Source organism: Scheffersomyces spartinae (assembly GCF_019049425.1).
Source record: "Scheffersomyces spartinae strain ARV_011 chromosome Unknown scaffold_18, whole genome shotgun sequence".
NCBI classification, from domain to species: domain Eukaryota; kingdom Fungi; phylum Ascomycota; class Pichiomycetes; order Serinales; family Debaryomycetaceae; genus Lizanozyma; species Lizanozyma spartinae.
The window spans coordinates 298,760-313,160 of record NW_025065065.1 but is presented as its reverse complement, the minus strand read 5'-3'; the positions used below and the strand labels follow the sequence as shown (position 1 = coordinate 313,160).

The 14,401-nt window shown below is 40.0% G+C and overlaps 6 protein-coding genes across 6 annotated transcripts; 3 read left to right on the top strand and 3 right to left on the bottom strand.

The window, feature by feature from the left end:
- Positions 1 to 86: 86 nt before the first annotated feature.
- On the bottom strand, positions 87 to 1,284 carry KQ657_001868 (Golgi transport complex subunit; the record flags this gene model as incomplete). Its single annotated transcript, XM_043192649.1, has 2 exons — positions 87 to 1,157; positions 1,279 to 1,284. 2 exons carry the CDS (start codon positions 1,282 to 1,284, stop codon positions 87 to 89), a joined length of 1,077 nt encoding a protein of 358 aa, XP_043048017.1.
- A 118-nt stretch (positions 1,285 to 1,402) lies between these two features.
- Positions 1,403 to 2,332, bottom strand: KQ657_001867 (uncharacterized protein; the record flags this gene model as incomplete). Its single annotated transcript, XM_043192648.1, has 2 exons — positions 1,403 to 2,051; positions 2,325 to 2,332. 2 exons carry the CDS (start codon positions 2,330 to 2,332, stop codon positions 1,403 to 1,405), a joined length of 657 nt encoding a protein of 218 aa, XP_043048016.1.
- Positions 2,333 to 4,200: 1,868 nt separating this feature from the next.
- Positions 4,201 to 5,703, top strand: MEP2 (ammonium permease; the record flags this gene model as incomplete). The annotated part of the gene is made up of 1 exon (XM_043192647.1): positions 4,201 to 5,703. The coding sequence occupies one exon, from the start codon at positions 4,201 to 4,203 to the stop codon at positions 5,701 to 5,703; it is 1,503 nt and encodes a 500-aa protein (XP_043048015.1).
- A 186-nt stretch (positions 5,704 to 5,889) lies between these two features.
- KQ657_001865 (uncharacterized protein) lies at positions 5,890 to 8,881 on the top strand (the record flags this gene model as incomplete). Its single annotated transcript, XM_043192646.1, has 2 exons — positions 5,890 to 5,894; positions 6,013 to 8,881. 2 exons carry the CDS (start codon positions 5,890 to 5,892, stop codon positions 8,879 to 8,881), a joined length of 2,874 nt encoding a protein of 957 aa, XP_043048014.1.
- A 268-nt stretch (positions 8,882 to 9,149) lies between these two features.
- Positions 9,150 to 10,739, top strand: KQ657_001864 (uncharacterized protein; the record flags this gene model as incomplete). Its single annotated transcript, XM_043192645.1, has 1 exon — positions 9,150 to 10,739. One exon carries the CDS (start codon positions 9,150 to 9,152, stop codon positions 10,737 to 10,739), a length of 1,590 nt encoding a protein of 529 aa, XP_043048013.1.
- On the bottom strand, positions 10,740 to 13,952 carry VAC7 (Vac7p; the record flags this gene model as incomplete). The annotated part of the gene is made up of 2 exons (XM_043192644.1): positions 10,740 to 13,915; positions 13,946 to 13,952. 2 exons carry the CDS (start codon positions 13,950 to 13,952, stop codon positions 10,740 to 10,742), a joined length of 3,183 nt encoding a protein of 1,060 aa, XP_043048012.1.
- Between the last annotated feature and the right edge of the window lie 449 nt (positions 13,953 to 14,401).

The following is a 14,401-nucleotide window of genomic DNA, read 5'->3' as shown; positions in this document are numbered from 1 at the left end:
AGGATGACACTCTGTTTTATATAATTTACATTATTACATTATATTCATATACTCGTTAGAATAAAGAAGTGAAGCATGACTGTGTATTATCGTATTCTCATGATGGCTTCGGAGAACATAGAATTAACTTGATCATTAGAAAAGGTATCGTCAACAGCCTTATTCAAGTTCTCTCGGTAAACCTTCAAGTTTTTAGCAATGGGACCTCCACGAGACACCGTTGAATCGATATTCTTTTTAAATCGTACCGTTAATCTTGTCCAGTACAAAGATTCAAAATCTGTTGCGTTGAAGTATTTGACACACAAATCCAATAGGGTTGTAGAGTCTCCATCTTTAACTACCTGGCAGTTTGCAAGAGTCAACTTTAAGTTGGATATGAATCCTGTAGCGTTCTTGTTGACTTCTTGTACGACCATGCCAAAGGTTCTAGGAGTGGTTAGAGACTTGGTCAACCTATTGAGGTTCTGTTGGATATTCTTATTGATCAACAACGTGTCCACTTGCTTATAGAACTCTTGGTTGTCTGAACCATCGTCTAGAACGTTGTACAAGGCTACGACGTAGACTTTGGTGTTACCTTCATGGGAGATCAAGGTGATGAGTTTGGATTTCATGTCCGCGTATTTACTCGTGAATATCGGGTAGTAGTCTCTGACCAATTTGACCGAAAGTAGACTGGAACTTGAAGGGTCTTGGTATATTCTGTGCAAGTACTGATATATTTTCAGATACTTGATGTAATCTATGTCATCACCTATATCGAACTTTTGAAGTTGCTGGACCAAACTCACCACAAACCTTGAGTTCCGTAGCAAGTCTAAAGTCTGATGAAGATTCTTTAAAGCGGTGTTTAACTTAACTGAATCATTATACGGTTGAATGATTTGATCCTCCACGCGTGCGATTGATTGGTTGACTCTTTGAAGAGAGGGGCTCAACTGTGTCTCCATAAGGTCTTGCACATCGGCCACTCTATCAAAGTTATCAAGCAACACTTCAGAGTTCTTGGTCGACACTTTGCCAATACGTTTTTCACATTCTTGGAGATCAAACTCAAGTTTCTTAACGGTGGTGCTTATATCCAATTCTGTAGTGTCTTCATCGTTCGTTGATAAGAGGAAACTGTTTCCTAGTGCAATTGGATCAAACGGTTTCTTTAGAAAAGGCTCAAAGTCAGAGAAGTCTTCCATCGTGGGCCGTCGGGGATCATTCGAGTTACTAGTGGTTTGAGTGTACTGTTGAGTTTATTTGTACGTGGTTTATTAGTATGGACACGAACATGGAGGATTCGTATACCGAGAAGACCACACACTATGGTACACGGTAGAGTGTACAGTATAGTGCTGTCGTACAGAATAGTACTGGTAGTATACAATAAACTTCTATATAGTCTTCCTTATTACTCTGTTCTGTACTTTGGCTTGGCTGAAACTTCTTTCTTTTTATTGTTCTTCTTGCCTCCTCTTTTATGAAACTTCTTCTTCTTAATTGCAGCAGCTTTAGCAGCTTCAATCTTCTTCCGCTCAAGCTTCCGTTCCTTACACGCTATTCTATTCAATCGCTTCTTTTTCCCCGGCCTACCTCTTCTTTTCTTATCTAGTTTGGCCTTCTCAATCGCTTCGTTGTATGCATTAACGTCTAATACCCGATAAGTAGATGATGAAATCGATGCAGTATTGCGTTGAAGCATTAAAAGCTGCTCAAACGTTATAGCTGTATTTTTAAATTGGTCCCTTTCCTCTATCGAATAACTGGAAAAGTAATATGATTCTGGCCGTTCATTTACTACCTCATCTTCAATGTCATCTCGCAAGCTAATTGCTTGAGTGTCTTGTGTATTGAATAACTTGAACATCTCCGTTTCCGGTTCACCACCCTCCTCTTCTCTTTCTCCTTCAAGAAGCCCACCTTCCTTCATCACCACATCGGTTTTGCTTACGGAATCTTCTACCTGAACAAACTCAAAATCTGACTCATTGTCATAGTTGAAATCCAGGTCATCGGAAGTATCATTATTGAAATCGTTAAATAGCGCATCCCGAGAAACCCTATACATTTAGTTAGAATCTTGAGCATCATATAGTCAACTTCTTATATTACATACACTTGTTCCTGACGCATTTTTAAGTTCACGTATTCTATAGAGCTGCTATAGTTATGCCAATCATTGCCTTGTGCCTATAGCAAAAGTCTCAAAATGGAAGAGTATTGGTCACGTGATATTTCTGATGTATACCGAGTGTGGTGATTTAGTTTAAAGACTAGGATTTATACGGCAGCGAAATGTAAATTAAATTCTGTAAGATCTGTAAGGAACTCACTTACCCATATCTAGTTTATGGAGTACCGTGCACGTTAATAGCTTTCAGTGTTGCCTAATAGTATAATTTCTTAGCGGTTACTTACACTCACAAATAGTGGGTTACAGTCGCAAATCTTGATAGTAATTTGACCGAGGTCAAACATGCTGACCATTCAATGATATCCCACGGGCCGTAAATGCCTAACAATCAAGTCCATCTGCATAATGTCACTTCAAATCATCTCCCATTGAAGTTTTGGAGGTTTACAGAGTATTTGCATGTACTTTGACATTGCCCAAGTAGTAGAAACAGAGAGGTTGGTGTAATCCTGATCAGTGGTACTCCATGCAGTTTTGTGGAAACGATACAGAATGGCAACAATGTAACACTTGTGCGAAAACAAGCAAGTATTGACTATTGGCTTTGATACCTCCCCTCGTTTCGTTATCTGTGGATCTTTTGAATAATAACCAGCAGTGTTATTGTTATTCACTTCTGGTAGTGTAGGTCCAATGGTAGTTGCACGAAAAAGTGGTTAGCAAAATAAAATGTCTCTTATCTTCTGATATTGTGTTACAAGATACAGCCGGACTATAAGGTTACAATTCTCCCTAGAAAGTGTACCAAACGGGGCTAAAGATGTGGAAAGAATCGAATCTTATTCGCTAATCTGTACAAACTTACAGATACGGAGGTAATCGAGAGGTTCAATACGACTCAATTGATCTTGTGGGTAGTTTACTTCGGGTTGTTTCGTTTGACTACTTCTCGTTTCGCATTGGAAATGTTCAATGTGACGTCCTGAAATGATTAATGGGGTAAGGTATATCGAGGTCTGATGACGTTTACGTCACATAATCACACAACCTTTGCCCAGAAAACTATACCCTACACGTTACTATTGATGACTAACTACGTAGTACCGTAGGTATTAATCTCGCTGAAACTTCCAGCTCGAAAAGCAAAAAAAAAGGATAGATAGAAAGAAAGAAAGGGAAAACACAATAATAATATGATTAACAAAGGACCAGGCCATCTGAATTTCATAACAGTAACAACATAGTCCAATAATATTATTATGTATATGATCAATCAATCCCACGGTTAGCAATACGTACACTACAATTGTTTGTGTTTTCTAACGGCTGCAATGCTTTGAGTCACCATCCTGCAGGAGAGTTCTCTCTTATCGGTAGATGGTAGACACGAGCGATATGAAAGCTGATTGGCCGATTACGGTTGCAATATCATATCGTGCAGCGCCTATCTTTATGTGACACGAGAAGGGTTAAAATAAAGTTACATTACAGCAAACTAACAGTGACATACCAAAGTCTAATTGGATGATAATGATAAAAAAAATATTATGAATACGTAGGGGTAAACTTTTCTTGTGATAGTGGAACCACTTACGATTAGTGAGTGCAAGTGCAAGTACAACAGGAAGAAGAGTAACCGCACTAAAATATGGCAGTAGGCAATAAAGTGTGCTTACATTCCGATAACGGTGGATCGACTCTCCAACAAGCTCTAGTATCATTCGAGCAATCAGAACGAACCATTACCGATAACAATGACTAAAATAACGGGCTGTAAGGTAAAGCCATTTTTGCCCTGTATCTAATAGCTCTTCTCCTTAAGGCAATATCAGTTTACGGGACGAAAACAATTTTTTTATGTACTGGAATTCGCTTTATTGTCATTATGGCTCAATCCAAGTACTATTGAATACGGCAAGTCGATCGTATATAAAGGGGACCATCTGCCTCCTAAATACCAGTTGATATCGTGTAATTTTTCTTTGGTTTGAATTCTCTTCCTTTTCTTTAACAGATTTTATATTACCTTACTGTACTTTCCTTGTAAGTCTGATTAAAAGTTTTTAATCAAAAAAATGTCTTCAGATCAATCGGGTTTCACCGGTACCGGTACCGGTGGAAACATCATGAAAGTGGATTTAAATGACCAATATGATCTTGCAAACATGGCCTGGATCGGGGTGGCATCTGCTTTAGTGTGGATTATGATTCCAGGGGTGGGTCTTTTATATTCTGGTATTTCTAGAAAGAAGCATGCCTTGTCACTTTTATGGGCTTCCATTATGGCCGCTTGTCTTACCACATTCCAATGGTTCTTTTGGGGTTATTCATTGTCGTTTTCCCAAACTTCAGGTAATAACTTTATTGGTAACTTGGATAAGTTTGCCTTGAAGCAAACGTTTGGTGCTCCATCCCCAGTTAGTTCCCTTCCAGATATTTTGTTCTGTTTCTACCAAGGTATGTTTGCTGCCGTCACGGCTATTTTGTTTGTTGGTGCTGGTTGCGAAAGAGCAAGATTGGGTCCAATGTTGGTCTTCCTTTTCATCTGGTTAACGGTTGTTTACAACTTTATTGCCTATTGGGTTTGGAATGGTAACGGTTGGTTATTCAATTTGGGTGCTTTGGATTTTGCCGGTGGTGGTCCAGTCCATGAAAACTCTGGATTTGCTGCTTTGGCTTACTCTTTGGTTTTGGGTAAGAGAAAGGATCCTTTGGTAACAACTAAGGTTCCAAAATATAAACCTCATTCTGTTCCTTATATTGTCTTTGGTACCATCTTTTTGTGGTTTGGATGGTTTGGTTTCAACGGTGGTTCTACCGGTAACGCCACCATCAGATCTTGGTACGCTTGTGTTAACACCAATATTGCTGCTGCTACTGGTGGGTTGACTTGGATGTTTGTTGATTACTTTAGAACCGGTGGTAAATGGTCTACTGTTGGGTTGTGCATGGGAGCCATTGCCGGTTTAGTTGGTATCACTCCAGCTGCCGGGTATGTTCCTGTTTATACTTCAGTTGTCTTTGGTGTTGTTCCTGCCATCGTCTGTAATTATGCTGTTGATTTGAAGGAAATCATTGGTATTGATGATGGTATGGATGTTTTCGCTTTACACGGTGTTGGAGGCTTCCTTGGTTCCTTTATGACTGGACTTTTCGCTGCCGATTACGTTGCTGCATCAGATGGTTCTGTTGCCTCTGACCCATCTCTGGCTATTCCTGGTGGATGGATGAACCATCACTGGAAGCAACTTGGTTACCAATTGGCCGGCTCTTGTTCCATTGGGTTATGGTCATTTACCCTCACCGCATTGTTACTTTTCGCAATGGATAAGGTGCCATTCCTCCGTCTTCGTTTACATGAAGACGAAGAAATGTTGGGTACTGATTTGGCTCAAATCGGTGAATTTGCTTACTACGAAGATGATGTGGAAACCAACCCTTATGTTTTGGAGCCAATCAGATCAAGTGATGCCAGAAAGGCGCAATTGGCTGCCATTAAGTCCAATAAAGAAAATGAAAAGGCCGCTGATCCTTCCCATTCTGATAACAACACCAGTGAGAACATTTCCAGTAAATGAAGACATTTTTGGTTCTCGCTGAGAGCTTCTTTCTGTATAACTACTATTTAATTCCTTGCACTGTGCAAGTGCCCTTCTTAATCAACATATAATAATCATAATAGTATCACTGTAAAACATTGCAAGGTCGTTGTGGCTAGTCTTTTAGTGCAGCTTGTCCAATGACATGTCGTACAAAAACCCACAATGTCGTGGAGGAAATACAAATGTCGTCTTGATATCGGTAAGTTATAAGCCAGCGGGCGGAATCTCCAAACATCAATTACCGAACCGGGCCACCCGTAAATAACTAATTGCCGTCGAGTCAAGTCACTTAACGAATAAACGGGTTTCGATAATGGCCGAGGACTCACAGTACGGCTATGCCACTTCGATCTTGACCAGCAAGTCTCCTCAACAAGCCGGGTTGATTATCCCGAACTCTTTAACTTCGTCGACCAATTTGATCCAAACAAGCCTAACCAATTGGTTTCAACAATACTATTCCAATCTCCGGAGCCATAATGCCGAGTTGAAGAACTTGTACAATTTTGGGTCGTCCCTTTTCGCCCCCCATGCCACCAGTGCCACCAGTCCTGAGTTCTCATCCTTTGTTGATAACTGGAAGCTTTTGTTGAGTCAATTGCAGACGGAAATCGTTCAGAACGAAACGAAGCTCGCCGGTTTCAAGCTGGAAATCATTGGGCCCTTGAGAAACTTATTTGAAGACGACATACGGTTCTCGGAGTTGGTGATCAACTGTAAGGAGCTACAGGAGATCAGCCACGACATACAGAAGCAAAAACCCAATTCGGAATACCAGTGGAACGTCAAGGCTCCTCAAATATTGGCTAACTTTGAAAACTTCAAGAAACAGGAGAAACAAGTGTTGTTCAACTCGGTGCTTAATTACTTCCAATTGGGTAACACAGCCATGGCCAATACTTTGAAGTCCAGTGAAACCTCAGTCAACACTCTATTGTCGCTGTTCAACATTGACACTGAAATGAAGCAGTACTTGGACTTCTTGATGAAATGCGAGTTTAAAGCAGTCACTAACCAATATGGGTTCCAACCTAATCAGGAAGAAGGCGAAGATTCAGTCACTGATTTGAAGAAAGCTCCAGCTCCTCCTAAACATAAAAGATACTCGGGGTTTGGAACTTCTCATAGCAGTAGTAATAACCATCACCATAATGAACTGAGTAATGGTAAACCTTCGAAATTGAAGTCAAAAGTCGGCTCTATTTTCGGTAGAAAGAAGAACAGACACTCAAAGCATTCGGACATGAATACTGATCTTGAAACCATTTCAAGTTCAAACTCAAAAAATATGTTAAGAAATGACGGAAGAAAGAATAGTGTAGCTACCACAACTGGTACCTCGCCACTTCCTCCTATCCCAGGTGCTAGTCATAGTACAAGTGCTGGAGCTGGTCTTAGTGATGGTGCGGATCGTTCTAGTGGGGCTGAACGTGCTGATCGTATTAGTGATGCCAATGCTAGTGCTGGTACTGGTTCTGGTACTATTATGGGTGCCGCCGGTGCTGTTGGTGCTGTTGTTGGTGCTGCTGGTGCTGCTGCTGGTAGTATCGGAGGATCCGAACGGTCATCTCACTTCGGACCTCCTCCATCATCTGCTTCTACTAATGACAGACCCTTACCTTCTATTGAGAAACAAGGAGAAACGATGCAAGAACCTTTAATTCCAAAGCCTGCAATTCAACAACCAGTGGTGCCTGAAGAGGAACCCAATTTGGTGAGATACGAATCGCAATCTTCAGATGAAGTTTCTCGTGAACCAAAGAATGGCACTCAAATGAATAAGCCTCTTCCTATCCCTGTTGATAAATTGAAGAAGTACAGTTTTGAAGTTGGTGATGAAGCCAAACCTCTTCAAACTTCTCCCAAGGTAATTCAACATCCTTATAACTTTCATAATAGTCGAAGCGATATTTTTGGTGATGATCATCAGATATTTGATAGCCAGCAACCATCATCGACTTTTAACGACAGGGAATTGCCTGAACCCACAATTGAAGTGCCAATGGTTAGTAAGTCATCCCAGGACGTTACTGGACCTTCACCGTTATTGCAAGCACCACTTCAGAATAACAATGCGAATCCCAATTCCAGTGTATCTGCTCCTAAACCACCACCAGCCAGAAAAGTGGCTCACAACCCAGCCAATAGTCAGCAATTTTCCGAGCCAGCCGAATCAATTCACTTTGAACCAGTTAAATCTGAAGTTATGCCTGGATCTTTTGCAGTAGAAGAAGAGCCAAAAGAGGCTGAAGAATCTCGGGATAAATATGAAAGTTCTATTCCTAAAGCAAGTATAGCTGGAACCGGTATTGGAGGAGCTGCACCAGGAACAGGAGGATCGATACTTGGATCTTCAAATAATCATTTCTCGCCAGGTGTTACTAAATTAACATCACAGAACACTGGGAACACTTTACTTTCTAATCATGTTAATGAATTCAAACATGGAGGTAATGGTACAAAAGGGTTGAATATTTCTATTGCGGAGATGTTGAATGTTAGTGTGAACGATGATGTTCTTACCACTGGGCAAGTATTGGGAGAGATTGTTTTCAACTATGAAGGTGAGACGGATGAAGACCATCATCAACAACCTTTGGAGATTATCTTGAAGAGGGAGGCGTTTGATAAAGTTATGATTAACGATCTGATACTTGTGGAAACGAATTCTAGCAATTTGTATGAAATAAATCCTCAAGACATCCTTTCAAGAACCATAGGTGGTGTGAAATATGTGAATGAAATACCGGAGGGACAACTTCCAGTGACCATTAATCATGTGTGGAAGTTTGAAGAGAAACAAGCTAGTTTAATACTTGATTTGAAGGTTCAAAAACCACTATTTAATGTTTTTGTTTATGCAATGGTTGCGCCTAATGTTAGGACCACTCAATGTTTATCAAGACCCAGTGGGACATTTAGTGATGTTAAAAATCGGATATTATGGAGATTTGATGAATTAAAACTGGACCAAAGATTATTAGCAAGATTTATGACATCGGGATTAGCCAAAGAACATGAAGCAGGTATTCAATTAAGATTCCAAATTCCAGGGTTTGCTTATAATGATGGTAAGATTGAAGCCCTTGATAAATCCAATACTCATATTGTTAAGAATGTTGCTAGTGGATCTTATTCTGCTCATTCCACATGAGCTTTTATTGTTTCACCATTTTAGTTTAGTTATTGATTGTGTTTTATTGTATCATTGTAGATTGTAATCATGAGCAGGAATATATATAGTGAATATATTCGTACTATTGTGGTGTTCGTATTTATGCATGTATATAATCGTATTATTATTGTACTCGTATTTATGCATATATTCGCATAGATGCATAGATATTTTCCGTCGTACATATATTTCATATATATGTTCTGTATGTAATATTTTGCACCCAACTCTTCCTTTATCATTGGCCATGCCTTCTTGGATCAATGCCTTGCAATTCGTTATACTTGCTATCCTATTATGGTTCATAGCCGATACACTTGGATTCCGAAAGATTAAGGGGATCCCGTCTATTCCCGGGTACCCGGTGGTCGGTAATCTCTTACAAATCTTAGACAACCCATCACTAAAATACACTGAATGGAGTAACAAATATAAGACTTCCATCTTCCAAATCAGATTAGGAAATACCAGGGCGGTTATTGTTAATGATTATCACGATATTGAAGTACTATGGTGTAAAAATAAAAATATAGCCGCCAATAATTCCAGACCCTTAGGATATACTTTCCATGATATAGTGTCATCAACTCAAGGCTTAACTGTCGGGTCTTCACCTTTCAATGAATCGTATGTAAGGAAGAAAAAGGCCATATCTTCAGTGTTAAACCAATCTAAAGTCCATTTAAAATCTTCAACTATTGGAAGTCATGTGAATGATATGTTCAAACAATTCATCGCCAGTCAACCTCCAAGTCATTTCATGTCCAAGTCTAATCTTAGTGCAATTCCCGATATAAATATGATGCCATATGTCCAAAACATGATATTGGGTTTATCAATATGTTTGATATATGGCTTGAATGTGGATAAAGCATTAGAGGGCAACGATCATACCATTGATATCACCCGGACCGAAAATGAAATCCTTCATTTAAGGTCTCCCTTCACCAATCTCAAAGACTATATTCCAATTCTAAGATTCATATCGAGTAGCTCAAAGCAAAAAACCCTAAGATCTGTTCGGGATCAATATATGAACAAATTCTGGAACACCATGGTCCAAGAAATCGACTTGGGGAACCCCACTGTAATCGCAAGTATCATGGGACAATTATATTTGGGTATGGTAAATGGTTCCAATGAGTTAAATATTCCTGAGTTGAAAAGTATTTGTTTGTCAATGGTTTCAGCGGGATTAGACAACACTCCTCTAAATTATAATCATTTAATGGGTCATTTATCTCAGCTTGCTACCGGGGAGGTCATCCAAAAAAAGGCCTATAATGCCTTAATGGAATTATATGACAACGATCTTCAATTGGCTTGGAACTCGGTCGAATCAGAATCAACTTGTCCTTATATCATTGCATTGATCCAAGAAACCTTAAGAATCTTTACCGTTCTTCCATTGGCTCTTCCAAGATGTTTATCAAAAGATATCATACACAAAGGTGTCTTGATTCCAAAAGGCACAGTCCTAATAATGAATGCTTATCAAGCCAATCATGATAGTCAAGTGTTTCAATCTCCAACAGAATTCTTTCCTGAAAGATGGCTAAATTCTAAGCAATTGAATCATTTCAGCTTTGGAGCTGGGGCAAGGATGTGTTCAGGAAACCTTTTGGCTTGTAAGCAATTATATGTTTTAATTGCTAAAACCATCTTAATGTTCCACATCAAACCTCCTATGGATCCAAATTATCAAATGAAGCTTTCTCCATTTGAAATGAATGGAAATCCAAGTGCAACTTGTTTCGAACCAAAATTATTCAAAGTTCGTTTAGAACCTCGTTGCACTCCAGCTCATGAATGTTTATACTATAACCTTTTCAGTTAGCTATTGTTCTTTGTAGTCAAATGACATATCCTCAGGATTAATATAAGCAACCTTATTCACAACCACCGATTTCACATTCAGACTAATGGGTAAAGTATATTTGACAACACCTCGTAAAATTAAATCAAAAGGATGTTTGGAAATTACTTCCCATTTCTTTGAATTATCTGGAATAGTTGAGTTGTCGCCTTTATTACCAGGAATAGATGCAACTCCAGTTAAATTCTTACCTGGTGAAAGTAACTTCACAGCAGTCATTTGCTCAATTGGATGACGATCGAAAAAACCTCCAGCAAATTCTAATGGTGTTTCCAATTCGTAAATGGTTCCCAAAAGAACTGTTTCCACTGAACTATGATATAAATGTTCGGTCTCTAAAAACCCACTTTTGGCAAATATATCCAATTCAACGTCTTGAACATTTATACTAAACCAACCAGGGTTAATGGCTGTGACAACCATATTGAAAATTAACTCATCTTGACTGACTATAGGGTTTTCAATTGAACTAACTTCGAAATCAGAAAGGTATTTAGTAGAAGCCAAAATAAACCCCATCATGAACCCAAGCATAAGTATACAAAGTATACTGAAAACAGTGTACACAAAAGAGCGAATGAAATATGATCCACTTGCAAATTCTCGGGATTGCTTTCTAGGAAGTGCAAAATGATCATTCTTACTGGGGAATCCAAAGGGGCCACCATTGCTACCCCTGTAACCATTACCACCACCACTTATTCCCAAATCATCAAATGGTAAATTCATATCATTACGATTCAATGGTGAGTTTGCACCACTTTCTGCCTGTATAACAGGGTCATATTCATCAATATCATAATAATATTGGTTGGCCTTACCGTATGGAAATGGGAACATATTGATATCATAATTTGGATTATTTCCATTTGCATTGGGGCTATTTGGACTGCCTCCTCCATTGGCTGAACCACCAGTTGGGTTGGCATCCACATTATGGATGCTCCCGTTGTTCAGTGCACTAATTGGCTGGTTAGCAGAAATAAACCGTTTTGATTTCATATTAGAAGGTTTCCGCTTCCCACCATTGAAATTAAAATTAAGTGATCGATAATGGGGAATCCGTACTTGCCCATTCTGAGTTAATAAAGGGGATTGCTCATTAAAATTAGTGTTGCTGTTGTTGTAAGGGAACCTGATATTATTGTCATAATAAATGAGCTCATCATCAAAGTCTTCAATATCAATATCGTCCGGTATTGTGCTATACCTTCGAGGATGTGAACCCTTTTTATCAAATAGTTTGGAGGTAGTTGATCTAAGCTTTGATGATGATGAGATGGAAGAAGTGGGCTTCTTCTTCCTCCCTAGTGCTGGTCCACCACTTTGCAAGATATTATTATTATATCCTGGTATATGTGCTGGTGTTGATGATGATTCCGCATTAAACTCTTGCTTCTCTTGTCCACACAAGGTTGAATTATTTTCGCCGTTGTTTCTAATTACCACTGAATTCATTCTTCCGGATTCAGATTCTCCTTCTGAAAAGGCACCCTCATCAACGTCAGCATCGTCACCTTCGGATTCGAAAACCTCCTTGAGTTCCTTCTGGGAATCGTCATTAAAAGAGTAAGCAGAATTTGATTTCTGGTTCATGAGAGGTTTCTTTTCCTTCATAAAACTCTCCAAATAGTTATTACTATTAAAGGAATTGTTGGCCGAGAGTAAAAACGGTGCCCGTACACCACCAGTTACAGCATTAAGAGGAGGGCTAGGTGGTGGCCTTGAAGAATGTACTGAATAAACCGACTCCTGATAATCATCTCGTTCAAAAGAAGGTGAATTGAATGTGGTGGGGACAACACTTCCTGCAACACTTGCATTATCGCCTTGAGATTGCTGTCTAAAATTGTTAGGATCAAGGTCGTTAGTTGTAAGGGTATTATTGGCTTCTGGGGTATCTGCAGCTGCTGGTGGAGCATTATCGTTGTTATTTTCATACACAAATGTCTCGTCACTATCACTGGAATCTGCATCATCAACAGCACTTGCCAACTTGGCAGCAAAGAAATCTGTTTTCGTTGAAGCTTGCTTTGAGATACGCTTATTCCTTATTGTTGTTGGTTGTTGTTGTTGTTGTTGTTGTTGTTGCTGTTGTTGTTGCTGTTGTTGTTGTTGTTGTTGTTGTTGTTTTATCTTCAAGGTGTTGTTATTGCTGTTTAATTCTGTTTGCTTTGATGTGGTGGGATCCACCACCGCAGGGGGGTCCTCGGGATGATCCTTTGAAGTATCGTCGTCGATTTCATGCAAATTTATCCCAACAGAAGATGCGTGGGGGGAAGTATTAAGGAGATCTGAAGTCCCAGTGACGTTTCGACAGTGAGGTTCTTTAGCATTGATGATTTTCTGTTTGGCCTTTAAGGACTTGTTCAAGTTGGAGATGGCATTGATGCTAAGTTTCACAGGAGAACTTGAAAAGTTATTGACGTTAACACTGTTGTTACTATCTTGGTCAACATCGGTGGTAGCAGTAGTGGATTCTTTCGGTTCCAGCTGTGGTTGGTGATCATTATTAGATGTATCGGTTTCGTTGGGGATCATCGAACCCATCTCCACAGACGGAGTGTTGTTTGTTGTCTTATTGATCAATAGTTGACCTCCTGCCCCACCTTCCAAAGTTGCTCTTTCAAGAAGCGGAAGGGAAAGACTGGTTTGGCTGGGGGTGATGATGGTTGACACAACATTGGGGGGAATCCCCCCTGTCCCGGAGGAAGGCACATCAGTGACTCTAGGGGGTTGAGAAATGCTCATGGAAAACGTTTCAACTGAAGGTGTTGATGTTGCAGATGACATGATTCTAGTACCTTCTCTACCATCTGAAACAAGTAACTTCTTGGGCACTTTAAACACTCCGCTGTTCTCTATATTCTCTGCCGTAGTACCGTAAACACCGCTTTTGTTAGTGGCGACGCTTGGTCTGGATTCTATACGTTTGTGAGGCTCCATATCGCCACTGCTTCCACCACTGGTCGCCCCTACGAACGTCGCCCCCTCCCCAGGCTTGAAAGCAGTACTATCAACGGTCGATGTACCCCGTTTCAAAGGCGGGATCCGTGGAGTAGAATTACTAGTAGTGCCAGTATTATTGCCGGTAGTACCAGTATTACTAGAACCACTGTTTGTGTTGGAGGGCGGAACTCCAACCTTTTGGTGCGTAGTCGTCTCACCAGTCATGATGGTCGCTCGCTCAAGCTCTCAGACTTCACCGGATTATGTTTTCTATGTCCAAATCACAAGCCTTTATACTCCAGAACACCGTGTATCATCTACAAGTGGTCTTAGTCTTATTTGTAGTCGATGCCGCACAAATGATTGAGGTGTGTGGGTGTTGATGGAGAGGGACTAAAGCTTCTGTATTCAAGGCCAGAACAGAACAATCTCAACAATTCTTATTGGCTTATTAGTTTTTTGGGGCGTATTTCCTCCTTGGATTTTTGTTATGCTGCCGTACTTTAGTATTAACAATAAGTGTCACTTTAAATTGAGCAAGGGTCTATTGCTAACTGTGTAGGCGACCCAACGGCTTACACATCGAGCAAGCCCTTGTGCTGACGTAAGCATGCGACATAACTGTTTTGGTACTGGCTATCTCGGAACATATTCCCTATTTGGGACGTCCGCTA